This window comes from Aethalodelphis obliquidens, unplaced genomic scaffold (genome assembly GCF_003676395.1).
Source record: "Aethalodelphis obliquidens isolate GAN/ISIS:26980383/991018 unplaced genomic scaffold, ASM367639v1 scaffold45, whole genome shotgun sequence".
Taxonomy (NCBI): Eukaryota; Metazoa; Chordata; class Mammalia; order Artiodactyla; family Delphinidae; genus Aethalodelphis; species Aethalodelphis obliquidens.
Window position 1 is genome coordinate 12,117,343 of NW_020837989.1, and position 24,789 is coordinate 12,142,131.

At 43.3% G+C, this 24,789-nt stretch overlaps 1 protein-coding gene across 4 annotated transcripts in view; it reads right to left on the reverse strand.

The window, feature by feature from the left end:
- Positions 1-24,789, reverse strand: part of SH3RF2 (SH3 domain containing ring finger 2) — a 144,342-nt gene that overhangs the window by 21,998 nt on the left and 97,555 nt on the right. For all 4 annotated transcript variants that reach the window (XM_027081720.1, XM_027081719.1, XM_027081722.1 and 1 more), the window contains exons 6-8: positions 11,469-11,560; positions 9,764-9,934; positions 2,492-2,724 (exon numbers count right to left, since the gene is read on the reverse strand). In XM_027081720.1, coding sequence (XP_026937521.1) covers positions 2,492-2,724; positions 9,764-9,934; positions 11,469-11,560 — 496 coding nt within the window. The remainder of the gene's footprint in view (positions 1-2,491; positions 2,725-9,763; positions 9,935-11,468; positions 11,561-24,789) is intronic.

Sequence of the window (24,789 nt, forward strand, 5' to 3'; positions counted from 1 at the left end):
TTCCCTGAGCTCATTTTTTTTTGTTTTTTAAACTGAGATAGTCCTCCCTCAGTAAAAGGAAGCCATTCCTTCCCCTCAAATTCTCTGGAAGACAGGAGATCCCCATCCTTTGAGCATATGTCCTGTGGGTGACCTGGAGAATAATCGAGAGTTCATTGTGCTCTGTGGGGGGCAGTGGGGGAGACACCCTGAGAAGCATTGTGGGCTATTTCTTCATAAGGGTCTCCCAGAATTTAGAGCTATAGGTGACATCCAGCAGAGATGTTAGTTCTTTGTGACACTCTATGGACACGTGTGTGAATCAAAGTCATCTGTGTCCAGCGCAGAAGGCCTGAGCCTAGGCCATGTTCTGTGTCATGACTCTTTATCAAGCCGGGTGTGAACATGAAGAGCAGATGCTCACTGTAACACCGCTGGCGTTCTTAGCTGCCACTGGCAACCCAGCCACCACTACACAAGTTTGACCTTTCAATGTCAATGTCTGTTTTTCCACTGACAGCCCTGTGAGATGCATACAGTCAATTCTCTGTCATTTCTCTTTGCTTTGGGTAGATTGATAGCTTGACCATCCTCACCTTGGGAAAAGGGAGAGAGAGAAAGCCTCTGGGACCTAGGAAGGTCAAAGCCACACTAGGCAGACCTGTCCTTAGGCTCTCAGAAATGGGTAAAAAATCAGTTTACCGCCTTATCTACTTATCTTGTCGGGTTCCTAATTTCCAAGAGCTTTAATGCTTTCTTATTACATGTGCATATAATGCAAGCGTCAAAACTCCCAGCCAATCAAGATCTACACAAAGTTAGAGAGGGAGTGTCCGAAAGGAAGTGTGAACAATTGCCGAGGGGCTTTTCTCCCGGTATTCAAAAGTGGTCTAGACTATGTGAACATTTCAACACAAGTGAAGTGAATTACATTCACATTCTGGAGGGACCCAACATGATCTGCTTAGCTGCAGTAGCAATATTGATACTGATAAAATGCTATACTATAAAAATAGCTAACATTTCTCGAGAGCTTATTATGTGTCAGGCACTGGGCCATTAGTGTTAAATGAATTATTTAATGCCCTGATGAGGTAGGTACTATTTTTATTTTCATTTTGCAAATGAGAAACCTGAAGGCCGAAGAGGTCAGTAACTTGCCCGAGGCTGTTGTGGTGGGATAACTTATTGCACGTATGTTTTGTGGGGAGAAGGTGGAGGAGAGGGTGAGGAGGGAGGCACTGTCGGCTAGAATTAAGAAGCAACGGTGGGATTGGTGGTCAAGCAGATGATCAGAAAGCACTGAGAAAGGGTAGAACTAAGATAATTGCTTTAATTGTCTTGGGGCACTAATTGCTTTAATGTCTGTGTGGCATACCGTCCCACATGTGAATCTTTTGCTCTGACTAGTACTGCATTTTCACCTTTAATCAATTTTTTTTTTTTGCGGTACGCGGGCCTCTCACTGTTGTGGCCTCTCCTGTCATGGAGCACAGGCTCCGGACGCGCAGGCTCAGCGGCCATGGCTCACGGGCCCAGCCGCTCCGCAGCATGTGGGATCTTCCCGGACCGGGGCACGAACCCGTGTCCCCTGCATCGGCAGGCGGACTCCCAACCACTGCGCCACCACGGAAGCCCACCTTAAATCATTTTTTAAGACAGCAGGAGGGATGGCAGAGCCCAGTTTAAGTCAGGGGATGTAGAACACATCAAGTTGACTTTGCTTGGCTTGTTTTCTTCTTCTAGAGAGGTGTACGAATATAGAGGCTTGATGTTTTATAGAACAATGGGTTTCACCCACTTTTTGAGAACCCCTGAAAATGAAGCCTTATGCAGAAATTCAATATATTAGGAGATAAAAGCATGGCTTTGAAGATGAAGGAGCTATGTAATTGCCATGTGTGCAATGTGGATGTTATATAAAAATAAAACCAAGGTGCAGAACAGTGTACTAAGATTACAAGGTATGTATGTACATGGACGAGAACTTGGGACTGGGGGGCAAGGATATGAAGGAGACATTTGTACAATATAATGTACTTTTGTACAATATAATTTTTTTACCTTGTGCATATATTAGTTAAACAAAGTGGGATTCAGGGGCTCTTAGCAATGACTCCTCTTTTCCTCTTCCCCTTGTTTCCCTTTTGGCACCTCCTGAGGGGTTCCATGGAGCACAGTTTAAGAAGCATTGATCCAGCAAGTGCTTTAGTTGTCCTGTCTTAATAAGAACCAGCATCCACCTTGGCCATGCTCTAATTATATGTTGGCATTCAGGGCTGGTATCATCCCAATCAGTCAGCGTGCGTGTATGAAGTGACTGAGGGCGGGGACCTTGAGTCCATTTGGCTTCATCTGATAAAACAATGCAGTATTTGGGAAGTGTAAAGCAACCTTCACAGAGGCTTGTTTTAAAGCCAAGATCCTTGTTTTTGCAAAAAGCACTCTGTTTGCCAGTGTGAGATCCCCCCATCCCCTAGCTCTAGGCACGTACCTCTCTGCCACCACTTACTCTTTCTCATGTTGCTCCGCCCTTTGCGGAGGGAGCCCTGCCCCAGGGTCCTGAGACCGGCCAGGTTCCGCACGGGGTTGACTATGGCCGTGGGCACGAAGACGGACTTGAAGGGCCGGCTCTGCCGGGGATCACCTTCTGAAATGCTGCCTTGGGAGGACACAGAGGAGGTGGATAACGTCCATGTGGCGTAGAGAGCAGAGCTCCGGGAGTCTGGAACACTAGATGTCTTTCTGGTTGTGCAAATTTTTTTTTTTTTTTTTTTTGTGAAAGAGAAGAAATAGAGAAAGAAAAGGTTCAGTCAAGAGTCCTGTTTTAAAAAAATGATCTGCTCCCAACTGTATAGCACATGTGGTCCCTCCTCATCGTATTCCTACCCATACATACCTACATACATATATATATATATATATGTTTATACTTGTCTTCATCACAGGCTTAACTATGGAGGCCTCAGCTTCCACACCTGGATAACTGTGTGGGCATGCTGAGGGAGGGGAGGGGGTCTCATACTGAGGCCTGGTGGAACTAGAAGACTTGAATATCATCATCTTTCACTCCAGCTCTGACCACTCTTCACCCCGTGTCCCTTCAGCCCTCAGTTCAGAGCACAAGATCTTGTATGTGTTCATTTCGCTTTGCAGAGGCGATTTCTTGTTCTTTCAGTGACTTTCCCACTAGATCCTAAGCTCTTTGAAGGCAGAGATTTTATATGACTTGTTTTATAGCCTCTGTGTTCTGCACATATTGTTTATTAATAAATGTTTGTTGAATGGCTGCCATGATGCTTTTAGCACTGAAGCCAGTCATTTTGTCTCACACATAGTAAGCACTTACTGTATACCCACTGTAACACCCAGCATTGGCCAAACACTGCCCACATCATCTCACAGGTTTTTCTCGACAGCCTTCTGAGGTAGGTACTGTTAGTACTACTGTTTTGTAGGTTAAAAAATAGAGATTTACCGTTACTTGTCCAAGCAATTAATAGATCTGAGATTTGAACCCAGGTCCAGGCTGGCCCCTCGCTCTACCACTAAGCTACCTACCTACTGGCTAGTTAGAGCCTTCATCATTTGGAAAACCCTGCATCCTACTTGAAAATTAACAAACTAAAGGAGCTGGTAGGCCCTACACATGCCTCCATAAGACCTAATTCTTCAGCCTTAGGCTCTGATTTTTAAGAACAGTGTTAATATTTTGTAAAACACCAATCTCCTGTCCATGTTTCCAGCCTGCAACTCCCTGAACCCCATGGGGAATGGTGTCATTTTACATGCCCTTCTTGCCCTTTTACCATCCTGCCGCAGCATCACAGCCCCTACCGAGTAGTCCATGAATCCCCTTGTCACTCTATTGATTAAATAACCCCTGCTAATTCCCTGGAGATAACCAGTTCAACCAAGGCCCCGGCACAGAGATGCCCTCCACGTATTTTCCTTCCTGTCAATGCCTCCAGGTTTCTCTTTAGGTAATTCCCCCTTATTTCTCCTTTTCTCTCCTTGTTTTGCTTTAAAAAAGTATATGTAGTTTAATATCGAGCCACCAGTGTTGTTCAAGATGGGAAAGGCGTCATGTAATGCAGCCAACTCTGCCCAGGAAGCATATGCATTCAAACACGCTGGGAACTGATGCTTGCAGAGAGGGGCTTCTGTCCACAGCCTTCAGCCTGCTTCTGGCCCCTGGGGATGCAGTCAGTGAGGCGGAGTGGGCTGTACACCAGGAAGAGCTCAGACTACATTCTGGAGATGAAGGCTGGGCTGGAGAGAACTCCCCAGCACTGGCTTGCCTGGCAGAGTCTGCATCTACCTGTTTCTTTTAAATGAATTTATTTATTTATTTGTGGCTGCACTGGGTCTTCGTTGCACTGCGTGGGCTTCTCACTGCGGTGGCTTCTCTTGTTTCAGAGCACGGGCTCTAGGAGTGTGGGCTTCAGTAGTTGTGGCACATGGGCTCAGTAACTGTGGCTCGCGGGCTCTAGAGCGTAGGCTCAGTGGTTGTGGCGCACGGGCTTACTTGCTCTGTGGCATGTGGGATCTTCCTGGACCAGGGCTCAAACCTGTGTCCCCTGCATTGGCAGGTGGATTCTTACCCTCTGCACCACCAGGGAAGCCCCTACCTGTGTTTTAAACAAAGGCCTCAAAGTGTTGGATGCTGCAAAATGGACTGGCAACAGCAAAGACAGGTTCCAAATTTGTTGCCAGCAGCATCAGCAGCCTGGACAGAATACAGTTAATGAGGCCCAAGCCAGCCTAATCCCACCAGTCCCTTCTTTGGACAACTGTTTACAGACAAAGGTGCAACTTCATTTTTCTGGACCCAGCATGAGGCCAGATTCCAGAAACTCCTAAATCTCAAGTCTCCCATCCAACACTGAGTCCCTCTATGTCTTTTGGCAAAAAGCTCAGCACTTACCCAGCATATTCTTCTAGCATCAAAGCACTTTGCAAACATATATTCATTAATCCCCATGACACCCCAGACCTGCAGATATTATGATCCCTGTTTTCTAGATGGAGAGACTGAAAGACATTCTGGGTTTAAGTGGGAGGTGTGTGTGTTGCCTCTGATTTGCTCTGCTGGGCTGCTTTGAGTGTGCAGGTCCCTGTGTCCCCTTTTCTACCTGAGATATGAGCCCTTAAGAACTTGCGCAGTATTTGAAAGGGACATGACACACAGCGGCTCTATCCTGCTCAGCACTGTCAGTAACCTCCTGGTAAGGCAAAAGCTTGGACCATGACAATCTTTATATAGTTCTATGTAGAAAGTTAAAGGAAAGTGAGTGGTGGCCCTCGTGTCACTTTTCTCCACCCCTTAGGCATCAGGATGGCATATGTGTCCAGTGAAGGTTGCCAGAAAGAGAAATATCCTGGCTTATTGGGCAGAAGGGCATTTATTGGGAGGACAGGAGGGAGCGGAAAGAGCTTGGAAACAGGATCCAAGGGAGGCTGCTGAGAGCTGGGCAGCAGGGATAGGAGGTGGGAAGAGTCTGATCAGGTGCTGCGCCTTGAGTCCCCGCCATGAATGGCCTTCAACTCTGTCCACATTCTCTCCTCCCTTGTTCCTTCCTTGTTCATGTTTCCAAGTCCCAAGAGGCTGAGCCTGTCCCTCACCTGTGGTGATGAGTTGAGGAGGTTGGGGATGAGGGGAAGGGGGAGAGGGAGGAGGAGGAGGAGGGGGAGGAGCAGGGGGAGGGGGAGGGGAGGGGGAGGAGGAGAGAAGAGGAGGAGGAGGAGGGGGAGGGGAGGGAGGAGGTGGAGGAGGGGGAGGAGGAGGGGGAGGGGAGCGGGGAGGAGTTGGCTTCTGCAGCCTGTGAAAAGGGAGGAAACTTATGCCTCTACCGAGACTGTGCATGGAAGAGGAAACCAAAGGGATGTAGGTGCTGTTAGGAAGGGCTTGAATGAGAACGTGACAAGTGTTCTGTACCACCTGAGCCAGGGGATAACTCTGGGATACGGGAACTAGGTCGTGGTGGCAGATATTTAGTTGTGGTTGGCACAGCTGGACAGGCTGGTGGCACCACCGAGCACAGAGGACTGGAGCTTTACACAGCATAGCAGCCTTTCCTCTCTCAGTAATTAAAAGGCTCCCTTGCTGAATCGTAAATCAAAACCCTGGCGTTTTTGTCAACTCTGGTCTCTAATTGATCCTGAAACTCTGGCTGGCTCAGTTCATTAGGAGATGATGCTAGTAAGAGCAGAGGTTCAAATGCTCAGGGGGCACTACACACCTTTGAGGTCTGGCTGTCTTATAAAAGGCAGCCCTGTGCACCACGGGGGCTGGTGGCAGTGCAGAGCCATCACTGCAAACAGACAACAAAAATGGGGCAAAACCTCTCACACACACAGAACGTTAGAACAGAAAGGGGCCTTGCACACATAGTCCAACCCACTCGGTAGGAAAAACTCAGCTGACAAAGGATGGCATCATTCAGCCCTGAGAAGCGGGAGGAATTAAACCTCCCAAAATGGGAAGGGTTGTTAAGAACAAGGGTGAGCTGCCCCCAGATAGACAAACTGAGCATGTCATCTGCGTCCAAGATTTTGGGGATGGGAACTTTCTCTGCATCTGAGAGGCTGTCAAGGAAAACACATACACACAGAAAGCATTGATCTACTGTCACCTAATAGCCCTCAGGAGATTATACTGTGACAGGGACTTTCCGTTTTAGAAATGCTGGCTCTCTAGAAGCAAACACACACATCAGCATAAGTAGCATCTCAGTATATGCACATATGCAGGTTTCTATGAGCTGGGGGTGGGGATGGACTCATGGCAAACTATGCTGGTGCTGAAACTCCATCCACTGCCTAACACGTGGCCATCATGGAGCAGGTGAGTCTAGATGCTCATGACTCGCCCAAGAACAGATCTAACTTGGAGAAAAGCCAAGAAGGAGAGAACGGGAAGCTGGAGCCTTGAAGTACACTGGAATGGAGTCCTACATGCATTCTAGTTAGGGTGACCTTACGTCCAGGTTTTCCTGGGAGAGTCTCAGTTTACACCTGCTCTCCTGGTAGAGTGTCCCTCTTTTATCTCAAAAGCATCCTAGTTTTGATGATAAGTTATATGGTCACTCTTCTTTTAATGTTTTTTTCATGGAATATCCAGGACTTTGGGCTAAGGCCTGATGCATAAGCAAATTCCCCAGTAGTAGAGATGGTCCCTAGAGCATTCATGATAAGATTCCATGGAAGACTGTTCATGAGTTAGGGTAGGTCCTTGCTCTTTGTTGTCACTTCTGGATCATCCTCCCACTGGAGGGACTTCTCAAGACTTCCCAGCTTGGGTTCACATGATTAGACTCCACCACCTACCACCGTGCCGTGTTGGAGCCATCATTTCCCCTCTTTCCTTGAGGAGTTGAGCTCCTGGATCACTGTCCTTCTCTCCATCTCAGTGGGTCCTATCATGATGATCTCATCTAGTCTTAGGGCTTTAAATACCATCTCAAGGCTGGACCTCTTTCTTAAATGCTAGACGTGTATACTCAACTGCTTACCAATGTCTTTACTAGGAATACTAAGGCATCTGAGACTTAATCTTCTACGAACCAAGCTTTTGCTTCCCCCCAACACCTCAAAACCTGTTTGTTCCTCTTTTGGTTTTCAACTCCATCTCAGTAAAAGGCAACTCTGTCTTCCAGTTACTCAAAGCAAAAAAAAAGTGGACTCACCATGAATCCTCTCTTCTTTTACACCCAGGATTTGATTTGTCAGAAAATCCTGTTGTCTCTACCTTCAGAATATACCCAGAATCTAACCATTGCTCCCTCCCTCCACAGCTAGCGCCTTGGTTCATTTCACCATCACCCCCTCCCCCAACCGGATTATTACAATATCTGCTTAACTAGTCTCTCTGCTTCAACCTTTTCCTATCTATAGTTTACTTTCAACCCAGCAACTAGAGGGATTCTGATTACAACATAAGTTAGATCATGTCATGCTTCTGCTCAAAGCCCTATAAATCGGTTAAAGCCAAATTCCTCATGATGACCGAGGAAATTCTGTGTGATCTGAATCCCTGTTACCATTCTGACCTCATCACCTACTAACCCCCTCTCACTTCCCTAACCCAGTCCTATTGGCCTTCATGTCAGGCGTGCTCCTCCCTCAGGGCCTTTGTTCTGTACTCGCTGTTCCTTGGGCCTGGAACACACCTCCCTCATTTCTTCATTCTACCTTCTTACCGCTCAGTAAGGCCATCTCTGACCAAGCGATTAACATTGTAATCACCCCCACGCAAATTCTATCCCCCTTTCCTGACTTCTTTGTTCTTCTTAGAGCTTATCATTAGCATGCCACATATATTACTTATATGCCTTGTTTATTGTCTGTCTGTCCCACTAGAATGTAAGCTCCACTGGGCGAGGATACTGTGTCTTTTATTCACTGGCGTTTCTCCAGCATCTAAAAACGTACCTGACATATAGTGCTCAGTACATATTTGTTGAATAAATGAATTAAAGCATCAGTTGTAGACATCCTTAGTTTGCCTTTGGAGATTTTCCAGTTTTCTAACAAATTCCAAGAACCTTCCATTTGAAAGGAGTAACTGTGATCCTCTATTCCAATTTTCTGGCATGTGAAGAAATCTTTTTGCCTGGATCTGTTGGAACCCACAATTTACCTGTAGTCTTTCTAGAAAGGGGATCCACCACCTCACCAGCCAGACTGATTAGAAAAATCCATGGGTTAGAAAGTGCAGTCTTTTATTGAACCGGAACCTTCTAAGTTGTATTCACTGGTTCACTGTCTCCTCATGGAACAAATCTACTTCCTGGTCTACACATTCTGTTATGGTCCCTGTGACCCTTGTCTTCTGTAGCTCAAATAATCCTACTTTCTTTATAGGTTTCTCCAGTGATGTAGTTTCTGTCTCCTCACCATTGCTGCCCTCCACTGGACACACTGCCCCGCCTACATGAAAGTCCCCAAAACTGGCCATATATGACTCTAGCTCTGACCCCCAGAGAGTAAAATGGGATTATCCCTTTCCTTGGAGTTATGACTCTGATATGTCATAAAGACAGAGTGTATATGTAGTGATGGTCTTGCTACCTTGTGACAGGCTTTGCCTGGACTTATGGGGGTGGGGGTAGGAGGAACCATGGATAGTTTTGGGGTCTGTGTGTAGTTGTGGTCATATGAGGTGGCTGGACAAACTGTATGCCAGTGAAATTGATGAATGTGCCAGAGAATGAAAAAGATTGAGAAAAGCTGTTTGGGAAGAAGATCTTCAGGGTAACTAGCATGTGACCTGGGGTGTGGATGGATGGGTAGTGGTCTGAGTCACAAAAACCCTGCCTAATGGACCAGAATCCTGGGAAGTCTCCCAAGGTGCTCCAAGAGGTCTTCTGATCATTGTGTTTTCACATTGTGCCATGATTGTGAAGTGTCAGGGTGCAGGGTGTGAGGTGCGATTGGGGGGGGATTATATAGTAGAAAACCTGAAATCTAGCTCTTGAGCAGACTGGTTAACTCTGCACATCAATTTCCTCATCTGTAAGATAACATCTACCTTAAACAAGATTCTTGAGCATAGCCAATGAGTTAAGAGATGCAGAAGTGCTTGTAAAATGTGAAGAGCTATTTAAAAGATAACTATTCTGCTAATTTTTTTTTAAGTTAAGTGTTAGGAGGGTACTAGAGCAAAAGCTGTTTCTTGGCCCTTACTCTGAAAGGGCATTGAGTCCTTCAGAGATTCAACCCACAGATGGCCCCTGGCCTAGGTGACCTGACCCTCTGATGCCTGAGATTGGAGAGGACCCACCTGAAAATGGGGATGACATAGTTGTTGGGGAAGATGCCGACTCGCCCGGTCACCAAGGAGACACCCCTGAGCCAGCCATCCTGGTACTTCCCCAGGACCCTGATGCCCTCTCCCTTCTGCAGGTCCAGTTCGTCGGGTCCATGGGCTGAGTAGGAGTGCAGGGCTACAAACCTGGGGAGACAAAAGGAACTGGTAAAGGAAGCTGGTGAGCGGAAGGATGGAACCAGTGAAGGGTGAAGCGAGAGGAAAACTTAGAGCCCACCTGCCCGGTGTTTAGCAACAACACCTTTTAAGAACTGAAATCTCACTATGTAAGGCAGATGAAAGTGGTGGAGCCTGGTTGAAGTAGCAGTGGAGGCGCCCAGATCCCTGCCCCCACCTCCTCCCTGCTCCTCCACAGAGTGCCCCACAGCTGCAAATCACTCATTTAGGTCACATCAGCACTTTGACAATGGGGAAGCTGGTCTAGAATAGAGAAAGGAGTTGGTGACCAGGAATCAGAGGCAGAGCTGGGTCTCAAACCTGGAAGTGATGGTTCTATCTAGGATGCTTTTTCACACTGCTTAGAGTATCCCCCAAGACAATGGTCACAGCCATCAAGGTTCAGGGAACTGAGGGGTCAGAAGAGAAACCTCTCTGATCCACTCCCTCTCCTGAGGGTAGGGACATGTCTGACCCCCAGGAATGGCCCGAGGAGCTTAGCTTAATGTAGGCCAGAGGTGGACATGGGAAAACGGGAGGCGGGTGTTAATTTCAGTGTTTGGCACGCAGTGGAATACTGGCTGCATGTTGGCGTGGAGGAGGATGGGCTTGAAACATGGTAGAAATGTTCTCGGGTTAGAGCAGTGATTTGCCTCTCTGAAGTCCACACAGGAGTTGGGCAGGTGACATCCAGGTATGAGCCAGGGGGTGAAGACCCTGGGGAATAGTGAGGCTGTGGTAGGAGAATAACTGCCTGCCTAAAGGCATTAAAAATAACCCACTTTGGGGCTTCCCTGGTGGTGCAGTGGTTGAGAGTCCGCCTGCCGATGCAGGGGACACGGATTCGTGTCCCGGTCTGGGAGGATCCCACGTGCCACAGAGCGGCTGGGCCCAGGAGCCGTGGCCGCTGAGACTGTGCGTCCGGAGCCTGTGCTCCGCAACGGGAGAGGCCACAACAGTGAGAGGCCCGCGTACCGCAAAAAAAAATAAAATAAAATAACCCACTTTGGCTTGCCAGGTTCGGGGTTACCAGTGTATGGCCTCAGGCTGGATGTTAGGAAGTCCTTCTAGACTCTATGGACTGTGAGACACTGAAAGTTTTTATCAAAGGGGCTAGGAGAGTGTTCTCATCTGCAAGGTTCCTTTCCCCTCTAAAATGCTATATTTATTTCTTGCTGATTACTAGAGCAACATCTATTGATGACCTTACATTGTGAATCTAAAGGAAGACAATAGAAATTGCTCAGTACCTAAGCTTCCTGTAATGTTTTGGTATATAATCTTCCAGTCTCTTTCTACTTTTGTAAAATAATGAGCCAGGATGATGTGGTTTGGTAATTTGTGTTTTTCACCATTATTCCCTTTGGAAGTTGTAAAAGAAGGGGAGCTGTTATCTCTCTGGATGTGTTGGTTGGGGACGGGGGATGCTTGATGGCAGAGGGATGGCAAAGATGACCCCTCTATGCCAGGACCAGGAGTGGAGGGTTGAACTTTTTTTACTCACATGTTAGCTGAGAGGTGTTGCTGGGAGCCGGGCAGACTGATGATGGCCGTGGAATGTCCTGGGGAGGCAGGTGCAGGGTGATAAGTGCTGACCTACACAGACAGAAAAGCCAGGCAGAACCAGTGAACATCACCAGCCAGGCCCACAGCAGAGGCAGCCTGACACAACCAAAAACCAAGGGCCACGCCTGGCACCACCCAGCATGTGTCTTCTCTGTGGTTTGGGGCTGTAGGCAGAGCCGAGTGGTGGTAGATTGGTTTATCGTTTGCTGGGGTGGCATGCCAGGGTCGCAATCCAAAAGACTGCTCAGAGAGGGCAGAGGAGAAGACCTGTCTAGTTTACAGTCAACAGGGTACTGCCAGGATCCTCGATCTCTTCCCTGGGCCCCTCCCTACCCATCTCCCACTGCACTCACCTCCCTCTGTGAAAACCTATTCTCATAAAATGATACAATAGCTAATACTGAGAACTTAACACTCGCCAGGCAGTTTTAAGAGCTTTACAAGTATCAGCTAATTTAATCCTTATTAAAGGGACTATTATCATCCCTATTTTTGGATGAGAAACTGGGGGAAAGAAAAGTTACCTGACTAGTATGAAACAAACTTTTAAACCAGGTTGTCTAGGTCCTGAGCCCACACTATCAGTATTAACACACACACAGACACACACACTCACACTCACACACACACACCAGTTTACCCAGTGACTTAAGGAAGGTAAATCTGCATCCTCTTTACTTTTCCAGGATGAAAGAGGGAGCAATAATGCTAAAAGTATCGGAAACTGCCTATTATCCTGGCACCTTGCCTGTTGTCTAACATCTTACCTTGCTCATTTCCTTCTTGGCATATATCACAGGCTGTGATTGTTTCCTTGTTTAGTTACTGACCATCCCCCATCACTAGAGTGTAAGTTCCATGAGGGCAGGGACTATGTCTTTTTCATCATTGTATTTCTTATGTGCCCAATATGTACTTGTAGCTTAAAGAATGAATAAATGAACAAAAAGATCTTTCTACCCAGTCCACCAAGGACTAATGAAACCTCAACCATCTCCATGCCATCCAGAGTAAATACATTCAATCTGTCTTCAGTTGTCAACTCATAAGCGATGGTAGCTACATATGTGTGCCTTTTTATGACTATGCTTTTGTGGGTATAACTATGATTTGCATATGTGTGTTTGGGCAGTTGCTAATCCATTACCAAGTATATGTATCTCTGGTTCTTTCTACAATTGCGTATGCTTTTTCAGAACCCATGACAATTGCATGTACATGTATGATGGCACTGGTCTATTGTATGTCTGATTATGTTCACATATGTGGGTCTGTGGATTGATAAGCATGTATACTCTGATTATATGTATGTATGGTTGTAAATGTCTATCTGGAATTATGTGTGTAGGTATGTAAACTCTAGAGGTGTGTGCAAATATGAATGGGTATAGTTTTATGTGTGTGCCAATGACTGTGGAAATATATGTATGGCTGCGTATGTATGTGTGACATTTCAATCCAGGTATAGGATCAGAAAACTATTCTAGTCAGATAGTAACAAGTGTTGGCAAGAATGTAGAGAAATCAAAACCCTCATACAGTGTTGGTGGAAACGTAAAATGGTTCAGGCCCTTTGGAAAATAGTTTTGCTGTTCCTCAAATGACTAAACATAGAATTACCATATGACCCAGTAAGTCCAGTACCCAAGAGAGATGAAAACATATGTCCACACTAAAGCTTGTGCATGAATTTTACAGCAGCATGATTTATAATAGACAAAAGGTGGAAATAACCCAAATGTCCATTGACTAATGAATGAATAAACAAAATGTGGTATATCCATACAGTGGAATATTATTCAACCATAAAAGAAATGAAGTATTGATATATGCCAGAACATGGATAAGCCTTGAAAACATTATGCTAATTGAAAGGAGTCAGACACAAAACACATTACATAATTCCATTTATATGAAATGACCAGAAGAGGCAAATCTATATAGAAAGTAGATTAGTGGTTTCCAGGGGCTGGGGATATAGGGGGATATAGGAATAATAGTTAAGGGTACAGGGTTTCTTTTTGAGGTGATGACATATTGTAAAATTGTGGTGAAAATGGTTGCACATATCTGTGAATATATTAAAAACCACTGACTTGTACATCTTAAATGGCTTAAATGTATGTTATGTGAAATATATTTTAATAAGCTTTAAAAAAAGATGCCAAAAAGCATATGATCATCTCAGTAGATGTAGTAAAAGCATTTGATAAAATTCAACATCCATTTATGATAAAAACTCTCCAGAAAGCAGGCAAAGAGGGAACATACCTCAACACAGTAAGGGCCATATATGGCAAACCCACAGCTAACATTGTACTCAATGATGAAAAGTTGAAAGCATTTCCTCTAAGATCAGGAACAAGACAAGGATGTCCACTTTCGCCACTTATATTCAACATAATTTTGGAAGTCCTAGCCATGGCAATCAGAGAAGAAAAAGAAATAAAAGGAATCCAAATTGGAAAGGAAGAAGTAAAACTGCTCGTTTGCAAATGGCATAATACTATGAGTAGAAAATCCTAAAGACACCACCAGAAAAACTACTAGAGCTCATCAATGAATTTGGTAAAGTTGCAGGATATGAAATTAATGTACAGAAACCTGTTGCATTTCTATACACTAACAATGAAAGATCAGAAAGAGAAATTAAGAAAACAATTCCATGTACCACAGCATCAAAAAGAATAAAATACCTAGGAATAAACCTACCTAAGGAGGCAAAAGACCTGTACTCTGAAAACTATGACGCTGATGAAAGAAATCAAAGATGACACAAATAGATGGAAAGATATACTGTGTTCTTGGATTAGAAGAATCAATATTGTTAAAATGACCATACCACCCAAGGCAATCTACAGCTTCATTGCAATCCCTTTCAAAATACCAATGGCATTTTTCACAGAACTAGAACCAATAATTTAAAAATTTGTATGGAAACACAAAATACCCCGAATAGCCAAAACAATCTTGAGAAAGAAAAACAGAGCTGAAGGAATGACACTCCTTGACTTCAGACTATACTACAAACCTATAGTCATCAAAACAGTATTGTACTGGCACAAAAACGGATACACAGATCAATGGAACAGGATAAAGAGCACAGAAATAAACCCACACACTTATGTTCAATTAATCTATGACAAAGGAGACAAGACTATGCAATGGAGAAAAGACAGTCTCTCTTCAATAAGTGATGCTGGGAAAACTGGACAGCTACATATAAAAGAAAGGGGGCTTCCCTGGTGGCACAGTGGTGGAGAGTCCACCTGCTATGTAGAAAAATAAACTCTAAATGGATTAAAGACCTAAATGTAAGACTGGATACTATAAAACTCCTAGAGGAAAACATAGGCAGAACACTCTTTGACATAAATTGTAGCAATATTTTTTTGGATCTGTCTTCTAAAGTAAAGGAGATAAAAGCAAAAATAAACAAATGGGACCTAATTAACTTAAAAGCTTTTGCACAGCAAATGCAGCCATTGACAAAATGAAAAGACAACCTACTGAATGACAGAAGATATTTGCAAATGATATGACCAATAAGGGATTACTATCCAACATATGTAAACAGTTCATACAACTCAACATCAAAAAAACAAACAACTGATTAAAAATGGGCAGAAGGTCTAAATAGATACGCTTCCAAAGAGGAAATGCAGATGGCCAACAGGCACGTTGAAAAGATGCTCAACATTGCTAATCATCAGGGAAATGCAAAACTAAACCACAATGAGATATCACCTCACACCTGTGACAATGGCTATCATCAAAAAGGACACAAATAACAAATGTTGGTGAGGATGTGGAGAAAAGTAAACCTCTGTACACTGTTGGTGGGAGCCACTGTGGTGCAGCCACTGTGGAAAACAGTATGGAGGTTTATCAAAAAAATAAAAATAGAACTAACATATGACCCAGCAATTAAACTCCTGGGTGTATGTCCAAAACAAACAAACAAAAAAACAACAAAAAACACTAATTTGAAAATATGCATGCACTCCTGACCTAGAGGAACTTGACCAACAAGTAGAAGATGACGAGAGAGCCTGAGCCAAGATGGCGGAGTAGAAGGATGTACTCTCAATCCCTCTTGTGAGAACACCAGAATCACAGCTAACTGCTGAACAATCATCGACAGGAAGACACTGGAACTCACCGAAAAAGATACCCCACATCCAAAGACAAAGGAAAAGCCACAATGAGATGGTAGGAGGGGCACAATCCCAATAAAATCAAATCCCATAACTGGTGGCTGGGTGACTCACAAACTGGAGAACACTTATACCACAGAAGTCCACCCACTGGAGTGAAGGTGCTGAGCCCCACGTCAGGCTTCAAAACCTGGGGGTCTGGCAACGGGAGGAGGAGTTCCTAGACAATCAGACTTTGAAGGCTACTGGGATTTGATTGAAGGACTTGACACTCTTGGAGGGCATACACAAAGTAGTGTGCACATCGGGAACCAGGGGAAGGAGCAGTGACCCCAGGGGAGATTGAACCAGACCTCCCTGCTAGTGTTGGAGGGTCTCCTGCAGAGGTGATGGGTGGCTGTGGCTCACCATGAGGACAAGGACACTGGGAGCAGAAGTTCTTGGAAGTACTCCTTGCTGTGAGCCCTCCCAGAGTCCACCATTAGCCCCACCAAGGAGCCTGCAGGCTCCAGTGTTGGGTCACCTCAGGCCAAACAACGAACACAGGGAACCCAGCCCCACCCATCAGCAGTCAAGCAGATTAAAGTTTTACTGAGCTCTGCCCACCAGAGCAACAGCCACCTCTATCCAGCACCAGTCCCTCCCATCAGGAAACTTGCACAAGCCTCTTAGGTAGCCTCATCCACCAGAGGGCAGACAGCAGAAGCAAGAAGAACTACAGTCCTACAGCCTGTGGAACAAAAACCACATTCACAGAAAGATAGACAAGATGAAAAGGCAGAGGGCTATGTACCAGATGAAAGAACAAGATAAAACCCCAGAAAAACAACTAAATGAAGTGGACATAGGCAATCTTCCAGAAAGAGAATTCAGAATAATGATAGTAAAGATGATCCAGGACCTCGAAAAAGAATGGAGGCAAAGATCGGGAAGATGCAAGAAATGTTTAACAAAGACCTAGAAGAATTAAAGAACAAACAAACAGAGATGAACAGTACAATAACTGAAATGAAAAATACACTAGAAGGAATCAATAACAGAATAACTGAGGTGGAAGAATGGATAAGTGACCTGGAAGACAGAATGGTGGAATTCACTGCTGCTGAACAGAATAAAGAAAAAAGAGTGAGAAGAAATGAAGACAGGGGCTTTCCTGGTGGCGCAGTGGTTGGGAGTCCGCCTGCCAATGCAGGGGACATGGGTTTGTGCACTGGTCCGGGAAGATCCCACATGCCGCGGAGTGGCTAGGCCCGTGAGCCATGGCCACTGAGCCTGTGCATCCGGAGCCTGTGCTCTGCAATGGGAGAGGCCACAACAGTGAGAGGCCCACGTACCGCAAAAAAAAGAAAAAAGAAAAAAGAAATGAAGACAGCCTAAGAGACGTCTGGGACAACAATAAATTCAACAACATTCACATTATAGGGGTCCCAGAAGGAGGAGAGAGAGAGAGGACCAGAGGAAATATTGGAAGAGATTATAGTCAAAAACTTCCCTAACATGGGAAGGAAATAGACACCCAAGTGCAGGAAGCGCAGAGAGTCCCATACAGGATAAACCCAATGAGAAACATGCCAAGAGACATAATAATCAAATTGAAAAAATTAAAGACAAAGAAAAATTATTGAAAGCACCAAGGGAAAACAACAAATAACATACAAGGGAACTCCCATAAGGTTAACAGCTGATTTCTCAGCAGAAACTCTACAAGCCAGAAGGGAGTGGCATGATATACTTAAAGTGATGAAAGGGAAGAATCTACAACTAAGATTACTCTACCTGGCAAGGATCTCATTCAGATTCGATGGAGAAATCAAAAGCTTTACAGACAAGCAAAAGCAAAGAGAATTCAGCACCACCAAGCCAGCTCTACAACAAATGCTAAAGGAACTTCTCTAAGTGGGAAACACAAGAGAAGAAAAAGCCCTACAAAAACAAACCCAAAACAATTAAGAAAATGATCATAGGAACATACATATGGATAATTACCTTAAACATGAATGGATTAAATGCTCCAACCAAAAGGCACAGGCTTGCTGAATGGATAAACAAACAAGACCCATATATATGCTGTCTACAAGAGACCCACTTCAGACCTAGGGACACAAACAGACTGAAAGTTAGGGGATGGAAAAAGATATTCCATGCAAATGGAAATCAAAAGAAAGCTGGAGTAGCAATACTCATATCAGATAAAATAGACTTTAAATAAAGAATGTTACAAGAGACAAGTAGGACACTACATAATGATCAAGGGATCAATCCAAGAAGAAGATATAACAATTTAAATATATATGCACCCAACATAGGAGCACCTCAACACATAAGGCAACTGCTAACAGCTCTAAAAGAGGATATTGACAGTAACACAATAATAGTGGGGGAGTTTAAAACCTCACTTACATCAATGGACAGATCATCCAAAATGAAAATAAATAAGGAAACAGAAGCTTTAAATGATACAATAGACCAGATAGATTTAATTTATATTTATAGGACATTCCATCCAAAAACAGCAGATTGCACGTTATTCTCAAGTGAGCACGGAACATTCTCCAGGATAGATCACATCTTGGGTCACAAATCAAGCCTTGGTAAATTTAAGAAAATTGAAATCATATCAAGCATCTTTTCTGACCACAACACCATGAGATTAGAAATGAATTACAGGGAAAAAACTGAAAAAAAACAAACACATGGAGGCTAAACAGTACATTACTAAATATCCAAGAGATCCCTGAAGAAATCAAAGAGGAAATCAAAAAATACCTAGAGACAAATGACAATGAAAATACGAGGATCCAAAACCTATGGGATGCAGCAAAAGCAGTTCCAAGAGAGAAGTTTATAGCAATACAAGCCTACCTCAAGAAACAAGAAAAATCTCAAACAATCTAACCTTACACCTAAAGGAACTAGAGAAAGAAGAACAAACAAAACCCAAATTTAGCGGAAGGAAGGAAATCATAAAGATCAGAGCAGAAATAAATAAAATAGAAACAAAGAAAACAATAGCAAAGATCAATAAAACTCAAAGCTGGTTCTTTGAGAAGATAAACAAAATGGATAAACCGTTAGCCAGACTCATCAAGAAAAAGAGGTAGAGGACTCAAATCAATAAAATTAAAAACGAAAAAGGAGAAGTTACAAAAGACACTGCAGAAATACAAAGCATCCTAAGCAACTACTACAAGCAACTCTATGCCAATAAAATGGACAACCTGGAAGAAATGGACAAATTCCTAGAAAGGTATAACCTTCCAAGACTGAACCAGGAAGAAACAGAAAATATGAACGGACCAATCAGAAGTAATGAAATTGAAACTGTGATTAAAAATCTTCCAACAAACAAAAGTCCAGGACCAGATGGCTTCACAGGTGAATTCTATCAAACATTTAGAGAAGAGCTGACACCCATCCTTCTCAAACTCTTCCAAAAAATTGCAGAGGAAGGAACACTCCCAAACTCATTCTATGAGGCCACCATCACCCTGATACCAAAACCAGACAAAGATACTACAAAAAAAGAAAATTACAGACCAATGTCACTGATGAATATAGATACAAAAATCCTCAACAAATTACTAGCAAACGGAATCCAAAAACACATTAAAAGGATCATACACAATGATCAAGTGGGATTTATCCCAGGGATGCAAGGATTCTTCAATATACGCAAATCAATCAATGTGATATAGCATATTAACAAATTGAAGAAGAAAAACCATATGATCGTCTCAGTAGATGCAGAAAAAGCTCTTGACAAAATTCAACACCAATTTATGATAAAAACTCTCCAGACTGGACCCGTGTGCCACTTGCCGAGCCTGTGTTCTGGAGCCTGTGGGCCACAACTGCTGAGCCTGTGTGTGACCACTACTGAAGTCTGCACACCTGGAGCCTCCTGCTCTGCGGCAGGAGAGGCCACCACAGTGGGAGGCCTGCGCACTGCAAAGAGGGGTGGCCCCTGCTCGCCGCTTTTGGAGGGAGCCCGCACGCAGCAGCGAAGACCCAATGCAACCAAAAATATAACTAAATAAATATTTTTAAAAATGGTTAAAAAAAAAAAACTCTCCAGAAAGTGGGCATAGAGGGAACCTACCTCAACATAATAAAGGCTACATATGACAAACCCCAGTGAACATCATTCTCAATGGTGAAAAACTGAAAGCGTTTCCTTAAGATCAGGAACAAGACAAGGATGTTCACTCTCACCACTAGTATTGAACATAGTTTTGGAAGTCCTAGCCACAGCAATCAGAGAAGAAAAAGAAATAAAAGGAATACAAATTGGAAAAGAAGAAGTAAAACTGTCATTGTTTGCAGATGACATGATACTATACATAGAGAATCCTAAAGATGCCACCAGAAAACTACTAGAGCTAATCAATGAATTTGGTAAAGTTGCAGGATACAAAATTAATGCACAGAAATCTCCTGTATTCCTATATACTAATGATGAAAAATCTGAAAGTGAAATTAAGGAAACACTCCCATTTACCACTGCAACAAAAAGAATAAAATACCGAGGAATAAACCTACCTAGGGAGACAAAAGACCTGTATGCAGAAAACTATAAGACACTGATGAAAGAAATTAAAGATGATACCAACAGATGGAGAGATATACCATGTTCTTGCATTGGAAGAATCAATATTGTGAAAATGACTATACTAGCCAAAGCAATCTACAGATTCAATGCAATCCCTATCAAATTACCAATGGCATTTTTTATGGAACTACAATAAAAAATCTTAAAATTTGTATGGAGGCACAAAAGACCCTGAATATCCAAAGCAGTCTTGAGGGAAAAAAGTGGAGCTGGAGGAATCAGACTCCTTGACTTCAGATTATACTACAAAGCTACAGTAATCAAGACAATATGTTACTGGCACAAAAACTGAAATATCGATCAATGTAACAAGATAGAAAGCCCAGAGATAAACCCACGCATCTATGGTCAGCTAATCTATGACAAAGGAGGCAAGGATATACAATGGAGAAAAGACAGTCTTCTCAGTAGGTGGTGCTGGGAAAACTGGACAGCTGCGTGTAAAAGAATGAAATTAGAACACTCCCTAACACTATACACAAAAATAAACTCAAAATGGGTTAGAGACCTAAATGTAAGACTGGACACTATAGAACTCTTAGAGGAAAACATAGGAAGGACACTCTGTGACATAAATCACAGGAAGATATTTTTTGATCCTCCTCCTAGAGTAATTGAAATAAAAACAAAAATAAACAAATGGGACCTAATGAAACTTCAAAGCTTTTGCACAGCAAAGGAAACCATAAACAAGACGAAAAGACAATCCTCAGAATGGGAGAAAATATTTGCAAATAAATCAATGGACAAAGGATTAATCTCCAAAATATATAAACAGCTCATACAGCTCAGTATTAAAAAAAACAAACAACCCAATTCAAAAGTGGGCCAAAGACCTACATAGACATTTCTGCAAGGAAGACATACAGATGGCTAAGAAGCACATGAGAAGTTGCTCAACATCAGTAATGATTAGAGAAATGCAAATCAAAACTACAATGAGGTATCACCTCAAACCAGTTAGAATGGGCATTATCAGAAAATCTACAAAGAACAAATGCTGGAGAGGGTGTGGAGGAAAGGGAACCCTCTTGCACTGTTGGTGGGAATGTAAATTGATACAACCACTATGGAGAACAGTATGGAGGTTCCTTAAAAAACTAAAAATAGAATTAGCATATGATCCAACAATCCCACTACTGGGCATATACCCAAAGAAAACCATAATTCAAAGAGACACATGCACCCCAATGTTCATTGCAGCACTGTTTACAATAGCCAGGTCACGGAAGCAACCTAAATGTCCATCGACAGGCGAATGGATAAAGAAGATGTGGTACATATATACAATGGAATATTACTCAGCCATAATAAAGAATGAAATTGGGTCATTTGCTGAGACGTGGATAGATCTAGTGACTGTCATACAGAGTGAAGTAAGTCAGAAAGAGAAAAACAAATATATATTAACTCATATATATATATGTGGACCTAGAAAAATTGTGCAGATGAACTGGTTTGCAGGGCAGAAATTGAGACACAGATGTAGAGAACAAACGTATGGACACCAAGGGGGGAAGCGGCAGAGGGGTGGTGGTGGTGGTGTGATGAATTGGGAGATTGGGGTTGACATGTATACACTGATGCGTATAAAATTGATGACTAATAAGAACCTGTTGTATAAAAAAATAAATAAAACTAAATTCAAACTTTAAAAAAAAAGAAAAGATGCATGCACTCCAATGCTTACAGCAGCATTATTTACGATTGCCAAGATATGGAAGCAACTTAAGTGTCCATCAAGAGATGAATGGATAAAGAAGTTGTGGTATATTGATACAATGGAATACTACTCAGCCATAAAAAAGAACAAAATTTTGCTGTTTGCAGCAACATGGATGGACTTGGAGGGCATTATGCTAAGCGAAATAAGTCAGACAGAGGAAGACAAATACTGTATGATATCACTTATATGTGGAATCTAAAAAATACAGCAAACAAGTAAATATCACAAAAACAGAGCAGACTCACAGATATGAAGAATAAACTAGTCGTTACCAGTGGGGAGAGGCAGGAGGGACAATATAGGGGTGGGGAAGTGGGAGGTACAAACTATTGTGTATAAGATAGGCTACAAGGATGTATTTAGAACATGGGGAATATAGCCAATATTTAGTAATAACTGTAAATAGAGTGTGACCTTTAAAAATTGTATTTAAAAAAAACCCCAAAGACTATTCCATGGTTATCCATCTGAAAGCCTCTAACACTGCATAAAGTGCTCTGAGCTTTGCAATGAAACACTTTCATACTGGTTTCCTTAAACAAGCTGCTGGCTTTGGGCTAGGATCTCCTTCCCTGCAACTGGGCAAGATAAAACCCTGCTGGGATCGGGAGATGTGCCAAGGGAGGGCCTTGTTGTGTGAACAACTAATCTTATGTTTGTGTAGGCTGTTGGACCACTGATTAAGCAGGATGAACCTCACTTAACACCTGTGACTTTCCAGTGTTATGTTTGAGTAAAAAGCCCTGCCATCCATAAACACTATTAATCACTTAGGGAGGAGGAAGATGCCAGCATGCAAAAAAGTCATCCCTTCATTACACCAGGCTTTTTACGTCTCTAGGTCTTCGACTAGAGAGGGGATCTTTCCCCCTATTTGGAACATGGAACCCTGCCAGAACTGAAATCACTGGGCTTGTGATGGAGTTCCTTCTAATGTGGAATGGGAAACAAGGACAGATTCTCAGATTTTGAGGTGTCTGAGAGGAGAAGGAAGAATACAAATGGAGAAGGAGGAGGAGGGAGAGAGGGAGATAGTAAACAACTCTGAAAGTTGGGGAGAGAGTCAGAAACTGAGACTGAGACACACAGTGGGAGAAAGAGATAGATCCAAAGCGATAGAGGAAAGAAGAAGAAAAGGGAGATTAAGAAAAGACTGGGGAAACTCGTAACCCATTCAGAAGACAAATAATCCAATTAAAAAGTGGGCAATAGACATCACAGAAGAAGATATATTGAGTGGCCAGTAAGTACATGAAAAAGTGCTCAACATCAACAATTATCAAGAAAATACAAATTAAAACCACCATGAGATACCACTATACACCTATAAGAATGGCTAAAGTTAAAAACTGACCATACCAAGTGGTGGTGAGGATGTGGAGCAACTAGAATTTTTTTTTTTTTTTTTTTTTTTTTTGCCGTACGTGGGCCTCTCACTGTTGTGGCCTCTCCCGTCGTGGAGCACAGGCTCCAGACGCGCAGGCTCAGTGGCCATGGCTCACGGGCCCAGCCGCTCCGCGGCATGTGGGATCCTCCCGGACCGGGGCACGAACCCGCGTCCCCTGCATCGGCAGGCGGACTCCCAACCACTGCGCCACCAGGGAAGCCCTAGAATTCTTATATATTGCTGATGGAGATGTAAAATGGTGCCACCACACAGGACAACAAGTTGACTGTTTTAAATAAAGTGAAATATACACTTACCACTCTACTCAGCATCCTACTCACAAGTTTTTACCTAAGAGAAGTGCAAACTTATGTCCATACAAAGACTTGTACATGAATGTTCATAGCAGCTTTATTTTAGCCAGAAACAGGAAACAACCCAAATGCCAATCAATGGGTGAACGAATAAACAAACTGTGCTACAAACACAGGGGAATATTCCTCAGGAATACATGCAACTACATGGAAGAATCTTAACATCATCCTAAGTAAAAGAAGCATGAAACACGAAATTACATATTCTGTGATGCCATTTATGTAACATTCTAAAAAAAGCCAAAACTATAGTGACGGCAAGATTAGGGATTACCAAGAGCCAGGGATGGGGAGAGATGATTGATTGCAAAGGGGCACAAGGAAACTTTTGGGGGTGATAGAAATATTCTATATCTTGATTTTGTTAGTCATTACCTTTTTACATCTGCCAAGTCATTGAACTGTATGCTTAAAATCGTTGAACTTTATGTAACTATAGCTCAATAAAGCTGTTAAAAAAATAGGAATATATTATCTAGCTGGCAGGAAACATCCAAGTGGCCATAGCTTGACCCAGCCCAAGCTCTGGGATTGGTCAGCAAAGGAGATAAGGGTGATGGCTCAGCTTCACAGTGAACAGCTAGGCAGTGGCCCTCATGGCAGGGGGCCACCTGAATAGGAGAGGAATCAAAGGTGGAAACCTATGCATCAGACAGAAGCTCAGTAAATAAGGTGAAAACAAAAATGAATGAATGAATGAATGGAGTGATAGGAAAAGAGAGCAAGATAGATAAAGGCAGGGAAGGAGGACAGACAGAACAAGAGAGAAACAAAGGCACCACCCAGTAAATAAAGACAACCAGGTAGACGGCCAACTTCTGAGGAGGCAAGTCTGTTCCTGTCACTGGCATCCAAGACAGACGGCCAGCCTGTCTGAGTGAACGGGCCTCTGGTGGGTGGTTTCCTGAGGTCAGCTGTGACCTCAGGTCTCCGAGCCACAAAGGGTTTGTGAGGCTGCATGCAAGGTCCTCTAGCATCTGGTGCTTCCTGGGATAGGATTTGGGGA